The 14,917-nt window shown below is 49.7% G+C and overlaps 2 protein-coding genes across 3 annotated transcripts in view; both read left to right on the top strand.

Annotated features, from left to right (window-relative positions):
* The window catches only part of fbxl19 (F-box and leucine rich repeat protein 19), a gene marked incomplete at both ends in the record, with an annotated part of 31,906 nt that extends 31,543 nt beyond the window's left edge, over positions 1 to 363 (top strand). The window contains 1 exon segment of the mRNA XM_080523712.1: positions 191 to 363. Within this exon segment, the coding sequence (XP_080379838.1) occupies positions 191 to 363 (173 nt within the window).
* Positions 364 to 8,924: 8,561 nt separating this feature from the next.
* kpnb1 (karyopherin (importin) beta 1) overlaps positions 8,925 to 14,917 on the top strand; it is a gene marked incomplete at its 3' end in the record, with an annotated part of 30,975 nt that continues 24,982 nt past the window's right edge. For both annotated transcript variants that reach the window (XM_080522554.1, XM_080522553.1), the window contains exons 1-3: positions 8,925 to 9,228; positions 10,629 to 10,687; positions 13,819 to 14,001. In XM_080522554.1, coding sequence (XP_080378680.1) covers positions 9,189 to 9,228; positions 10,629 to 10,687; positions 13,819 to 14,001 — 282 coding nt within the window. In that variant the 5' untranslated portion in view covers positions 8,925 to 9,188. The remainder of the gene's footprint in view (positions 9,229 to 10,628; positions 10,688 to 13,818; positions 14,002 to 14,917) is intronic.

Genomic DNA, 14,917 nt, shown 5'->3' with positions numbered 1-14,917 from the left:
GTGTGTGTGTGTGTGTGTTGCAGGCTGTGTGTAGATGATGGAGCACTAATGGTGTGTGTGTGTGTGTGTGTGTGTGTGTGTGTGTTGCAGGCTGTGTGTAGATGATGGAGCACTAATGGTGTGTGTGTGTGTGTGTGTGTGTAGATGACGGAGCACTAATGATGTGTGTGTGTGTGTGTGTGTGTTGCAGGCTGTGTGAAGGTGACGGAGCAGTGCCTGCCCCTGTTGCGCCGCTGTGCCTCCCTGCAGAGCGTGGACCTGCGCTGCTGCTCCCTGCTGCCCCCCGACAGCTGCCAGCTCCTGGCCTTCCCCTGCCCCCTCTCCTGCCCCCCCGAAGACAGAGCCCTGCTCAAGAACAGCTAAGGCCACGTCTGACCCCCACGTCTGACCCCCACCCTCCTCAACCAACCCCCCCACCCCCACGCTCCAGGCCAGCCCCCAGGCTATGCCCCCTCCCTCGGGATCCCCCCCTCCAGGACCCTCCTCCCAGAGAGAGAGAGAGAGAGAGATAGTGCCCACAACGGAGCCCGCCCGCCAGGGAGAGAGAGAGACGTGGAGTAGGAGGGGCCATGGAAAGAAAACGGGGGGATGAGAGAGAGAGAGAGAGAGAGAACCGACAGACTTTTGCCACAGACGTCTCTCTGGGTCGACTTGCTTGTGAACAAACGATGGACATTTTGGGGAAAAAGAAAAAGAACTCTAGCATGTACATATTGGATATCTGTACAATTGGTGTGTGTGTATATAAATGTAGTTTACTGTAAATGATCGTCTCCCCACCCACCGAGCCCAGCCCCTCCGACCCCCCAGCCCCCCCCCAACCCCCCCCTCCAGGCACTGAGCAACTCCATCCTCTGTTTCTAACAAGCAGAATTTGCACTCCATAGTCAAACGCTCCTGATTCGCTGTTACCGTGACGGCAGACAAGGAAGAATGTACCCTACGATGCCAGAGGCTCCGCCCATCTGATGCCGCTTCCTGTATATGACGGATGCTGGGCGTGTGTGTGTGTGTGTGTGTGTGTGTGTGTGTGTGTGTGTGTGTGTGTGTCTGTGTGTGTGTGGAAGATGTAAAACAGTGTTAAATGTAACAATATGAGAGAGAGAGAAAGAAAGAAAGAGAATAAGGATGCCCAGTATCTGTGTCTCCTTCCCTTCACCACTGAGCTCTCCTCCCTCCCTCCCTTGTTTTGTGGGGCAAGGTCAAAGGTCATCCTAGGGCCTGTATATCCTGACCAATCATGTCTGAAAGAGCCACTAGAGCCATAACCTCCGCCCGCTGCCGCACCCCTGTAGTGTGCACTCCTCCCTCCCTCCCTCCCCCTCCCTCCCTCCCTCGCCCTCCCCATGGAGCTAAAGCGAACGAGTGTAATTACGTGGTTTTCCAGGAGTGACATTCCATCCTATTTCTTGTGGGGAAATTCTATTCCGAGCGAGTGAATGAGGGGGGGGGGGAGACTTTCGGGGGGCGAGAAAGATGGGAGAATCAGAACTCAACCTTTCCCTCCCTCCTCCCAAGACCACCCCCCTCCCCCCCCCACCCACCCACTCCCTCCTCCTTCTCTTCTCCAGCCTTACTATGTGCCATCCCTCCCTCCCTCCCTCCTCTGCCCAATGTGCCATTCTTACGAGGCCTGTCCACCCTCGCTCCTTTGAATCTGTGACTGACTGCACTGAACCAAGCTTACCGTACTGTACCGTGTTACTAGCCTTCGGTACACCGGGCCATACATACCGGACCTGGACAGACAAGACAGACAGACAAACAGACAGACAGGGATGGCCTAGTTCCTGCAGACGGGGGGACGGTCTAGTTCCACCTACAGACAGACGGGGCGGGGGCCAGTCTAGTACCACGGCGACACTACAACTGCACAGTGAAGGACTCCTCTGGCATTGACTCTTAGTCACGAGACACAGTACCGTATTGTATTCGGAGCTCAACCTGTCAAAGCGTTCAGTCTTCAGTCCAGCTCAGCGGCCAAATCCAGCTGGCGATTCCTTCTTCTCCTGTGCTCAAACCATCACCAGTAATAATCATGTCTTTGGGCGTTGGTCCAGCAAGTAGAGGTGTTGGACAAGCAGGTAGAAGTCTGGGTGTCTCTCCAGGGCGCCGGGTTTTACGCCGTTTTACTTGTCCGGAGCAAGTAAAACTTTCGCCGGGTTTGTTTGCGCGAGCACGACGACGCTGCTAGATCCTGGATATTTTTTTTTACCTGTGTGCAGGAAGAACAACAGACGGAGCAGGCGCCAGACCAGACTAGATGATCGTGAGTGAAGATATTATCAAAGCGTACGGGTGATCGACAGGCGAGTACGCTTTGATAATATCTTCACTCCACGATCATCGAGTCTGGTCTGGCGCCTGCGCCGTCTGTTGTTCTTCCTGCACACCAGGTAAAAATATCTGGGATCTAGCAGTATTTTCGTGCTCGCGCAAACAAACCCGGCGAAAGTTTTACTTGCTCCGGACAAGTAAAATGGCGTTAATGTCGAGCCCTACTCTCTACCTAGGCCCAGCTGTAGGGGACTGGGCGGGGCCGAAGTGGACAGGCTGGAGTTGTCAATTGACATGAACAGTATTCGACAGCTTCAAACTGTATTCCAGTTTGGGTCCAGCTGTATTGAACAAGTTCTGAACAGTTTTGGGACTGGGAAAAGAGTTTCCCTCGAACGCTTCGTAGCACTTCCGTTGCCTAAGACCCCCAGCTACACCAAACTATCAACATACACGGATAGAAACGTGTGTACGTATGAAATCACTGTCCCGATTTGATCTGTGAAATTCGGCTGTGAAACTTTTTTTGAAACAAACCTCGCAGCTGAACAATGCAACCTAGCAACTCAATTGGCTAAAACAGACGAGCAGACTGTAACTTTTTTTGCAAGAAAGAAAAAAAAAATGCTGACACGGCACAGCCCCTCTTGTCACATCTCCCTTGTCTGTCCAGGGATGACTCCCTTAGAGAAACCGTTGACTCAATCCGTAAATTCACAGATAGCATAGTTTGATGCGGACACGGGGGGGGGCGGGGCCTAAGATGATCTCCGTGCTACAAAGATTTTCTGTATCTGCACTGATTGTAAGGTACCAGTTCAGACAGTATTGGACTGGACAGCACTTTGTTCTGCAGCGATGGACCAGCAGCTCATACCTGATTGGGTTGAGTGGTTTGCCTGGCCCGGGGGTTTTATGTCCTGATGTCCCCACTAGCGAACCAGGCAGAACGAGTCGTTCTCGCGTTGGGGGTCTGGGGAGGCTGGCGGTGGAGGTGGAGGTAGTAGAGGACGGGCTGATTGTGATGGAGGCTAACGCAACGAGGGACGGTAATCGAACGAACATCAAACTACAAACACATGTGATGATTGATGCCGTTCCTCATTCCGTTCCACCGCGTTACGACGAGCCGAGCCTCCTCCGATTTTTTTCTACCTCCACCAGCCTCCCCTGGCTGTTAGTAGGACGTTCCCACGAGGTGCCTGCTAGCCGTGGACACCGGAACACAGTTTACCAGTGGGGGAGGCTGTTGGAGGTAGAAGTCGGAGGACGGAGGCTGTTGGAGGTAGAAGTCGGAGGACCAGGCTCAAGGCACGGAATGTGGAATCATTTAGTTACGTTCCGTTACTCTGAGCCACGTCCTCTGATGTCTGCCTCCCCTGACCTGATGATGTGTGAGGGTCCCGCTCTCCAGGGTCTCCAGGGTCTCTCATCCTCCTGTGTACTGCCTGGAGCCAACAGACCCTCCTCCCCCCCCCCCCTCCTCTCTTCCGCCCCTCCCCTCCCCAACGCTGGGCAGCTTGGCCGGTTGGTTGGTTGATTGGTTGGTTGGAGGGGAGGGTCTTAAAGCCTCAATATCTTCCCTCTCGCCTCATTCATGTTTTTCCCCTTCTTTCTTTATTTTCAGTTTCCGCCTTCCTCTTCCTCTCGTCTGGTTCCATCCTCCTCCTCCTCCTCACTTCTGGTTCAGTTCCAACAGGGTTACAGTACGACCCAATCAGCTCCACTCTTGTTTCAGGTATTATTATTATTGCTGTGTGACCGTCCGTCGTCATGACTACTCTGAGGGTCTGAAATCGGCTCCCTAAATTGTGTCATTGACAGAGAGCAAGGGAGGCCGGAGGAGGCGGAAATCGGAGGAATCGTGGGCTCATGGTGTAAATGCACGGAATGGAATGAGGGATGACACCACGCGATACCATTCCTGGTTCCATTCCACGCATCAGAATGAGCCCCGTCCTCCGATTTTTCTACCTCCACCAGCCTCCCCTGACAGAGGCCCACCAGGTTTAAAGGCAGTTCAAAGCTCTCTCAGCAATGGTGGGTGCTGGCGGTCAGGTCAGAGGTCAGGCAATCGGAGGACGGGCTCGTTCGAATGCATGGACTGGCATGCGGAAGGATTACAGTCGACACCATTCCGTCCCCTGCTCGTTGTGAATGAATGAATGGAATGGAATGAATGGAATGAGTAATGGTATGGTTGGATTCCATTCCAGGCGTCACAATGAGCCCGTCCTCCAGAGTTCCGTCTCCCCTGTCACAGGCGTGCAACGGCCCTGCAGGGACATCGGTCTCAGTTTATTACTTCCACTTGAACTTTCAGGGGGGGTCAGGGGGGTGGGTTCCTTGGATACAGATTAAGCCTGGTCCTGTATGAAAGCCACTTTACTTTCAATGAACAATCACCATTGACATGGCTTTTTTTAAGTCCAGGATTAGTGTTAAATGTGTATCCAGGAAGCTACTTTAATGTATTTCCAACGGAACATCCGCTCCAAGGCAGCGCTGACGAGACGGTTCGACAAAGTACTGTACTGGGAATATTGAGCTAGCCAGGCTACTCAGTAAGGACATTGACCAGACCAGTTACAAAACGAAACAGCCAAATCACGAAATACACAACATTCTTAACGTAATTAGCGGCCAGCGCTAGCTATCTAGCTACCATTTATCTCGGGTCCGCTAGCTAGCTTGACCCACGTCGTTAGCTAGCTCACGTTGAGGCCTGCTGCAGTTTTCATAGATGAAAATCATTGTTGTTTTGCCACTATGCTAAGCTAAGCTAAGCTACGGCTTGTCCTACAAAGCCTGCCACACCTGAGGAACTGTCTTTGCGGTAAACCGGGGGGGGGCCTTCAGCGCAGTAAAGATACACAAGATCTTAAATGGTGGAAACATTGCCTTGTGCCAAAACCATGAGACACACTCAATCAGTATTACACCTGAGCGATGCATAGAGACTGTATGGGTCAGTTTCTCTTCTATCAAGTTTTGTTTTTTTCGTTTCCTCTTCTAACTTCAATCTGTGATGCGGGGTCTTTGTGGTCTGTGCACGTCGGTCCTCTGTGGGGAAGCATATCAACAGGTAACCTGCCGACTATTCTCACAGAGGACGGGAAGTTGGTAGGTGGGCAGGTTATTGGAATCAATCAAGTCTGATTACCAAGATTGTTTCAGATTCCGGAAGCTCTTATATCCAATCAGTGATCAGACATATCTCACCACCTTTCCCCCCCCCCTCCCCCCTTAGTCAAGTTGACCTACACTCCTTAGATCATACAGTGTCCTCTCTACCTAACTGTATTACGTCAGAGAATGGACTGGATCATTATACATCATCATCATCATCACCAACCACCTCTTGCCAAAATTCCTGCTTTCTTTGATAAGGGGCATTTTATCAATTTTCCTTTTCTTTATTTTTTTATTTTTTTATTTTAAATTGTTTTGCTCTTTGTTTCTTCTTTGTTGGTTGTTTCTTCCATTGTGTTGATCAAAATGAGGAAGACTATGTAGAACCACGATGTAAAAGAGACAGAAGAAGACAAACTCAAGGCAGCTACTTACGAGTGACTACTGTAAAACTAACTGAATAAAGACTATGGGGTTGTTTTTACTTGCTGTGTGGCCTCCTGATTCCTTCTCCTCCTAGCCAGGTACATCACCAATACACCTCCTCCTCCTTCTACCCAGGAACATCACCAATACACCTCCTCCTCCTCCTTCTACCCAGGAACATCACCAATACACCTCCTCCTCCTCCTTCTACCCAGGAACATCACCAATACACCTCCTCCTCCTTCTACCCAGGAACATCACCAATACACCTCCTCCTCCTCCTTCTACCCAGGAACATCACCAATACACCTCCTCCTCCTTCTACCCAGGAACATCACCAATACACCTCCTCCTCCTTCTACCCAGGAACATCACCAATACACCTCCTCCTCCTCCTTCTACCCAGGAACATCACCAATACACCTCCTCCTACCCAGGAACATCACCAATACACCTCCTCCTTCTACCCAGGAACATCACCAATACACCTCCTCCTACCCAGGAACATCACCAGTAGGGTTCAAGCTACACTTTTACTTTTTTTTGTGTGGGGGCAACCATTGTTCAAATTACAGGAGGGTTTTGGGGGGGCTCTTAAGACCCCTAATCAAGACTTGGACCCCCCCCAAAAGAGGTAAAAACAACAGGCTGGGGGGGTCGAAACATTAATGTATCACGCAATATAATTATATAGCACACACCAGCCGTGTTCTCTCCACGCTAACCCGAAAAGAATAATAATTTTTATTATGTTATTATAATGCTTATGTATGACATTGGTAAAATAGTACTACCATTACTATACTATATACACTAATACTTTGACAAACGGTTGGGAGCACTATGGGGTCAACTCCTTTTGGGGAGGGACAAGGTAGGTACATTTCTACATCTTTGAGGGGTCCCATATTGACATTTCAAGGTTTACTGGGGGTCCTGATTTGTTTTGTGGGGGTGGAGGAGTTGTTTGAATTCCATATCGACCTCTGTATTGGCACATTGTTGACACATGCCTTTGTGCTTTCGAAGGGGAACAGTGGCTTGCTGAATTAATTAATTTCTATTTTTAGAATATGTTTTTAGGCCATTTCTGTTTTTATTGGGATATAGACAGAAGAGATTGACAGGAAGGATGGGGGAGAGAGAGAGGAGGGAGGGATGACATGCAGGATATGTCGACGGCCGGAATCAAGCGGCCCACTATGTATTTTCTTTTTAAAATGTAAAACAACATATACAACCAAAACATTACAGCACTGGCAGAACACACCATTTACATTTTACATTTCTGGCATTTAGCAGACAACTTTATCCAAAGTGACTAACAACAAATTAATTTGATTTAATCCACTACTCATAGCAGGAAAAAGTAATCTATGCTCAGGCCAGGGGCCAGTCGCCGTGTTAGAAGAAAGACATTTTTTTTTCTTTTTTTTTTATAACAGTAGGGGAGGTTGATGGAGGTAGAATTCGGAGGACTGGCTTGAAATGGAATGAGGAATGGAATGAAACATGTTTGTGATGTCATACCTCCACCAACCTCTCCTGGGACAGACATTAAAAGGGTTGGGGGAGATGGCTAGGGGTAGGGGAGGCTGTAAGCATGGGAGAACAGGTAGGTTTTGACTTCACATCAACCACAAGAAGTGTGTTCAGTATGCAAAGCAACAGTGTTCAGAGAGACATGTATTGTGTCAAACTGTTGTGACTGTCTTGTCATGTAGCATAGGGAATCCCGTTCATGTCAGCTGCTGCTGGCACATAGTTTTTCACGTCATTGACTAGGTGGGGCAGTCCTGCCTGAAACAGTTTGTCGGTTGGTGAAGGCAACCCAGGATGTGGATAAGGGGCCCTGTGTCCTGCCTAAGAAAATATCTGAGGATATTAGACATTATTTTTGTATTTATGTATATTAGACATATCGTGAGCTTAGAATTATAAGGTTCTATCTCCGTTTAGGGCAGTTCAGAGATATTGAGCGTCACATTTTTTACATTCCATTATGTTTTGTGAGATGGAACCTTTTTATGAATTACTAACTAAATAATTTCAACATTTTAAAAATAACACCACACAGGCATTTATAAACACCTAATGGATCAGATCATGTAAAAAACTCCATTTTGACAAAAATGGAGATAGAACCTTATAATTCTAACGTCACGACATGTATTTTAAAGCTGCATTTAATATTCAAACGGAGACCAAATGCTGTGGACACGGACTGGCAGAGAGTTGTCTACTCCTTCACCTTGAGTTTTTGAACGGTTCACCATCATGTGTGAAGTAACATGGGTAAAAGTTTGATAGCATCACATAGCCTAAAACATCATTACTAGTTGGAGAGTGAGAGGTTTATTTAATGATTGACAAGTCAGACAACTTTTTGGATGAATCATCATGTTTGAAAAACCCCAGGATGAAAGTTAAACCAACATTTGATATTCAATGGATGTGTTTAATAGCTGTCCAAGTCTCTCTCTCTCTCTCTCTCTCTCTCTCTCTCTCTCTCTCTCTCTCTCTCTCTCTCTCTCTCTCTCTCTCTCTCTCTCTCTCTCTCTCTCTCTCTCTCTCTCTCTCTCTCTCTCTCTCTCTCTCTCTCTCTCTCTCTCTCTCTCTCTCTCTCTCTCGAGTAAGTAAAACAAATTAGGGCCCAAATGATTTATTTATACAAGTATATATATAATGGTTATATGGTTTTCAAAGGGTTATACAAGAGAACTATGGAGGACCAAGTCTGTCAAAATTAACAATAAATATATAGACACATAAATGAATGTATGAACAAATAAATGAATGAATACACACAGTATAACGAAATACATTTCTATATTTATTTATTCTTTTCCACATTCACACGCACCCTCTTTTTAATCAAACCCCCCCCCACCCTTCTCCTCCACACACTACCCCCAGTCTACCACAAGGTGTGCCAGTGAGAGAGAGAGAGAGGGGCGCGCGGAGGGGTTTGGGGCTTTTCGCAGCGACGCTGTGTGATATCCTTCCGCGGGAGTGGAGCGCGGCCCTTTCCCTCCCCGCGACGAACACAGCGACGAGAAGCGGCGGCGCTGCTGCTTTAAACACGTTATTTCACTACAGGCGTTTGGAAACTAGCGGCGTTATACAGAGAGAAAACCAACTCGTTGACAAGGGAAGAACCGGGAGTTGTATTGTTTTTCGTCACCAACCGGCTTTCGTTTAACTTATCGACGTCGGGGTCCTGTTTTATTAAAACCATCGGGTTGAAAGAAACACTGAAGAGATCTAATCCGGTTTGAGTTGAGTTGCGCGGCAATCTAAGGGGCGGCTCGAGCTCTCTGCTAGCGACACTTCTGCTGGGGAGGGACGTCGTCATGGAGCTCATCACTATCCTCGAGAAAACGGTCTCTCCAGGTGATTACACTGTTACACTGTTACTCTGTTACATCTCCCGTGGTTGGGAGACCGTCTCCAGATCACAGTTGGCTGGGCGGGGGTTTGACGGGCCGTGAAGCCGGTGAAAGTTTAAGATTTGGGAAAAGAGGGAGGGAGGGAAATGCATCGCAAGCTTAGCTTAGCTAGCTAGGCGGCTAATGTTACGGCCTGCTTTTCACTTGGCGGATGAAGGGCTGCTGCTGCTGCTGCTGTGGTCAAGCTAGGTGGCTAGGCTAGCTGTTAGCATGGGGCTGCTGGTGTGGTGGGCTAGGTGGCTAGGCTAGCTCTTAGCATGGGGCTGGTGCTGCTGTGGTGGTCAGCTAGGTGGCTAGGCTAGCTGTTAGCATGGGGCTGGTGCTGCTGTGGTGGTCAGCTAGGTGGCTAGGCTAGCTCTTAGCATGGGGCTGCTGCTGCTGCTGTGGTGGGCAGTTAGGCTAGGCTAGCCGTGTTAGCCTGCACGCTGTGGCTAACACGCTGTGGAGTTCAGTGTGTCTGGGCGGCGTTGTGAGTGACAGCTGCTGTCAAAAGATGGTTTCAGTGAGTTGGACGTGATGTTGTCACTCACACCGTGTGACCATGGCGACGTGGTGGTTTGTGTACTATTAGGATGGTTAACTTAAACATGGCTTTTGCCCATCGATAAACCGTGGCGTGCTGCTGTGTCTAGTCGGCTGCTAGCTGGGTTAGCACACATGCTCATTCATGTGCAAATGAGTCGGCCCTGCCTGCCTTGGCCACCTCGAGCTAACTTTACGCCCTGCCTACCGGAGGCCACGACTCGAGTATGTCAAAGTTATCGGGGTTTGGCAAGTCTGTGGGCGTGAGGCTTAGCAAGTAGCCGGATTTACTTGTGGAGACTAAGGTGGCGATGTAAGATGGTCAGTTTAGTTGGCGAGTTTGGGGGGATCGTGTGTATGGATGGATGTAAGGGCAGTTTTGCCCATATGTTAGCTGGGCTGGCTAGTACATGTTTGCTCTCCTAATAGCTTAGCTTTTGCTAGCGGGGCAAGGTTGCATTGATTTTGCTACCGGGTTGTCCCGACTTTAGCTTCACTGCTAAACAGTCGCTTGGCCCCGGGCAGTCGGGCATGTTTCCGGCCATCTAGTACTAGCTTAGCCGTGAGTATTATTGTCAGTACAGTGTTGCCATACGAGGTTACTTTGTCATCGCACCGGCCACAACTGTTTTGGTGGGCTAAGTCCATTTCGCCTGCCCGCACCCTGCTTCTCCAAAAAGTGCCTAGCTAACTGCCATGCATGGATCCAGGAATGTGGACGCACCACGTTAGCCGAACTTGTGCTGTTTCGTGTCGGGTGTGTTGCAGTTGCGTTGACTGACTGACGCCACCAGTAACACTCTCCCTCTCCCACCCCTCCAGATCGGCATGAACTGGAAGCGGCGCAGAAGTTTCTGGAGCGGGCGGCGATTGAAAATTTGGTTTGTATACATTTTTTATCCCAGTGAGAGTCAGTGCGTATGCAGGTCGCTATCACGCCTGGCGCCAGAAACAAGGGAGGGAGGAGGAGGGGGGGGGGGGGGTAGTGAGAGGGCATAGTGAATAGCCGGCGTTTTCGACCGGGCCCATACTCCCTCCCTCCCTCCTTTCCTTCCTCTCCCTCCCCAGCGTCGCACGCCACAGCTTTTCGGAATGAATGGAGACCAACCAAACTAGCCTGCGTTAGCACTCCCCGCTAGCTAACGCACCCGGTAACACACCCTTGTCGGTACGTTAGCTAGAAGTTGCAAAACCACACTCGTGCTTCGGTTACGGTCGGATGAACGTAGTTCGTAGTTTACGGAAATACTTTTTGATTGAACAATCCGAACTATTCCTCCCCACTATTCCTCCTCACTACCCATCATCATCATGTCTTTTTTTTTTTGCCAGATGTCGAGATACGAGGGGCTCAGAACAGCGCTAGGGCGGGGACCCGACTTGGATGTGTTAACTAGGGCACATGGCCACTCGTGTTATAATCCGTGACGATATGATTCGCTATGATATCCCCGTGTCTGATAACTTCACCGGACGGCTCCCTGCCTGGCTGTGCTAACCAGTAGCTAGCTGCCCCAGACAGAGGGCCATGTAGCATTTTTCTAGTAGTAGTAGCAAATGAAAGGGTGTTGTTGCTGTAGCTGCCCTTGTTTGTTAGGCATCAGATAACGTGAAGAGCGTTTTTGCATAGCTGTTTGGATTTACACTAGGTGAGGATGGATGGATGGATTTCGCCTTTGAAAAATACTCTATGATATTTTAGTACGCTTGCATTGGCAACAATTGCCCCTCCCCTCGCACACACACACCACCACCCACCCAACCTACACTTCATACTTGTTTTAATATAGCTTAGCTCATATTGAATGTTTTAATGTTCTATCATATACCTTTTCACTCCATATTTGAATCATGAATATCATATCCTGTTTTTATCATAATCCTGAACCTCCCTTGAATTCAGAATAGTCTCTTAACGCCCGCCCATGGAAATGTGCCTCAACCAGTATTTCGAGGTGTTTCTCTGGACTGTGTTTATTCCATAATAAAGTAGTTCCCCCCCAGTCTCGTCCCCATCACTAATATGATGGTATTTCGGCCTGTGTTGCTAAGCTACAAGCTTCACTCCACATTGCCTTACACCTACCCAGACCTGTCAGGGGGACGGAGTGTTGAGGGGTAACCGCGGTAACCGCTTTCAGGAATCAGATGCTGCCGTGCCTGGTGAATATCAAGAACTTTGGGTGTTTGTCGCGTTTTAGTGGTGGTGGTGGTGATGATGGTGGATAAACCTTTCGAGTCATTTTTACGTCTTGTACGGCTTGTTCACTCAGTAGACACGTCCATAGGTTAACCCCCGAAACCTTTTTCATTTTCTGTTTCTCCATCTCCCCCTCGTTCTCTCTCCTCCCCTCCTTGCCCTGGGGAGGACGGCCGGTCACAGGCTACATGAGCGTCCACGTGATGTTAAGGAAGTCACTCTTGTCAACTGTGTTAGCTAGGTAGCGCGTTTCACTTTCATCCCATTGGTAAATGATAAATGGACTGCACTTATACTGCCTTTATCCAAAGCGCTTTACAACGGCCTCTCATTCACTCATTCACCCACACATTCACACACCAATGGCGGCAAGCTACCATGCAAGGCGCCGGCCTGCCCGCTCACTGGGAGCAATTTGGGGTTAAGTGTCTTGCCCAAGGACACTTCGACATGTGGCCAGCCGGGGCTCGATCCACCGATCTGCCAACCTTGCGATCATTAGACGGCAGCTCTACCTCCTGAGCCACAGCCGCCCACTGTACTTTGCACAGCGTTTTTTTCAGTGGAGTGCCACCACTTTATTACTTTCCTACTGGAGGATTACTTATTTTACTCATTTGCTCTACTTATTATTATTGTTGTTGTTGTTGTGTTTTTTGTATCTGAATGTTGCGATGCCAGTGTTGAGGAACCAAAGCCAAAGAATTTTAGGTCATGTTCTCACATGAAAGTCCAAATCAGGACCCAGGGCAAGTGGATGAGTTCGCAACATTGTTGCATAAATTATTTATCTGATTTGCGATCTCACAGCCCTTTATGTAAACGAAGTAACATACGCAATCGAAGCAACAGACGTGGTAGTTGATTGGTCAAAAAAATGTGTTCGCCCCGATCCAGATCAACACACATGCGCTGTTGTTTTCCTATGGACAGCCTCTGCGTCGTTTCTAACCGGAGCGAAACCACCCTTTTCAAACGGAGCATCAGTTGCTTGTTTGCTGCGGGAGCGACTTCGAATGCGCGTTCTCACAGCTCCAAACGACGCAGAGCAAAGCGAATTTTATCCTCAACTCCGATTCAAGTGAAGCAAATTTTCTAGTGAGAACACACCCTTAGTCTTGTGTACTTGTGCGTACATTGAGGTGTAATGAAAGAGATTCTGAGCGTGACCCCAACTCTTAGTTTGTGGGTGTAGAATACCTTTGGATCAGACTCCGCTGATCAGAATGAAATCTTAACAAACTGATCAAAATGGATATCAGGAGCACAGTGCTGCCACCTACAGACCCACACCATAAACTGCAACTTCACAGGGTTGTCGATACTAAACGTCTATCTGCCCCCCCATACCCCATCCCTCTCTCTGTCTTGTCCCTGCCCACTCTCACACCCCCCTCCCTCTTTCTTCCTTCCTCCCTCTCTCCTCCTCCCTCCCAATCCCTCTCTCCCCCCTCCATCCCTCTCTCCCCCCCCTCTCTCCTCCCTCCACCTCCACCCCTCTCTCCTTCCTCCATCCCTCTGTCCTCCCAATCCCTCTGTCCTCCTCCATCCCTCTCTCCTCCTCCCTCCACCCCTCTCTCCTCCTCCCTCCACCCCTCTCTCCTCCTCCCTCCACCCCTCTCTCCTCCTCCCTCCACCCCTCCTCTCCTCCTCCCTCCACCCCTCTCTCCTCCTCCCTCCACCCCTCTCTCCTCCTCCCTCCACCCCTCTCACCCCCCCCCTCCACCCCTCTCTTCCCCCTCCTCCCCTCTCCTCCCTCCACCCCTCTCCTCTTCCCTCCACCCCTCTCTCCCCTCCATCTCCCCTCTCCAGCCGACTTTTCTGGTGGAGTTGTCGAAGGTCCTGGCCAACCCAGGGAACACCCAGGTGGCTCGCGTGGCGGCCGGGCTGCAGGTGAAGAACTCCCTGACCTCCAAGGACCCGGACGTGAAGACCCAGTACCAGCAGAGGTGGCTGGCCATCGACGCCGCCGCGCGCAGGGAGATCAAGAACTTTGTACGCACTTTTTTCTTTTCACACACACTGTCTCACACACACTGTCTCACGCACACTGTCTCACACATACTGTCTCACACACACTGTCTCACACACACTGTCTCACACACACTGTCTCACACACACTGTCTCACACACACACTGTCACACACACACTGTCACACACACACTGTCACACACACACACAGTCACACACACACACACAGTCACACACACACACAGTCACACACACACACACTGTCACACACACACTGTCACACACACACTGTCACACACACACTGTCACACACACACTGTCACACACACACTGTCACACACACACTGTCACACACACACTGTCACACACACACTGTCACACACACACTGTCTCACACACACTGTCACACACACACTGTCACACACACACTGTCACACACACACTGTCACACACACACTGTCACACACACACTGTCACACACACTGTCTCACACACACTGTCTCACACACACTGTCTCACACACACTGTCACACACACACTGTCACACACACACACACACACTGTCACACACACACACACTGTCACACACACACACACACACTGTCTCACACACTGTCACACACACACTGTCACACACACACTGTCACACACCACACTGTCACACACCACACTGTCACACACACACTGTCACACACACACTGTCACACACACACACACACACACACACTGTCACACACACACACACACTGACACACACACACTGTCACACACACACACACTGTCACACACACACTGTCACACACACACTGTCACACACACACACACACACTGTCACACACACACACACACACTGTCACACACACACACACTGTCACACAACACACTGTCTCTCACACACACACACACACGCAAGGAAGCTCACATGAGGGCACAGGGACA

This window comes from Nansenia antarctica, assembly GCF_963989245.1.
Source record: "Nansenia antarctica genome assembly, chromosome: 2".
Lineage (NCBI taxonomy): Eukaryota > Metazoa > Chordata > Actinopteri > Argentiniformes > Microstomatidae > Nansenia > Nansenia antarctica.
This window is presented reverse-complemented; position numbering and strand designations above follow the sequence as displayed.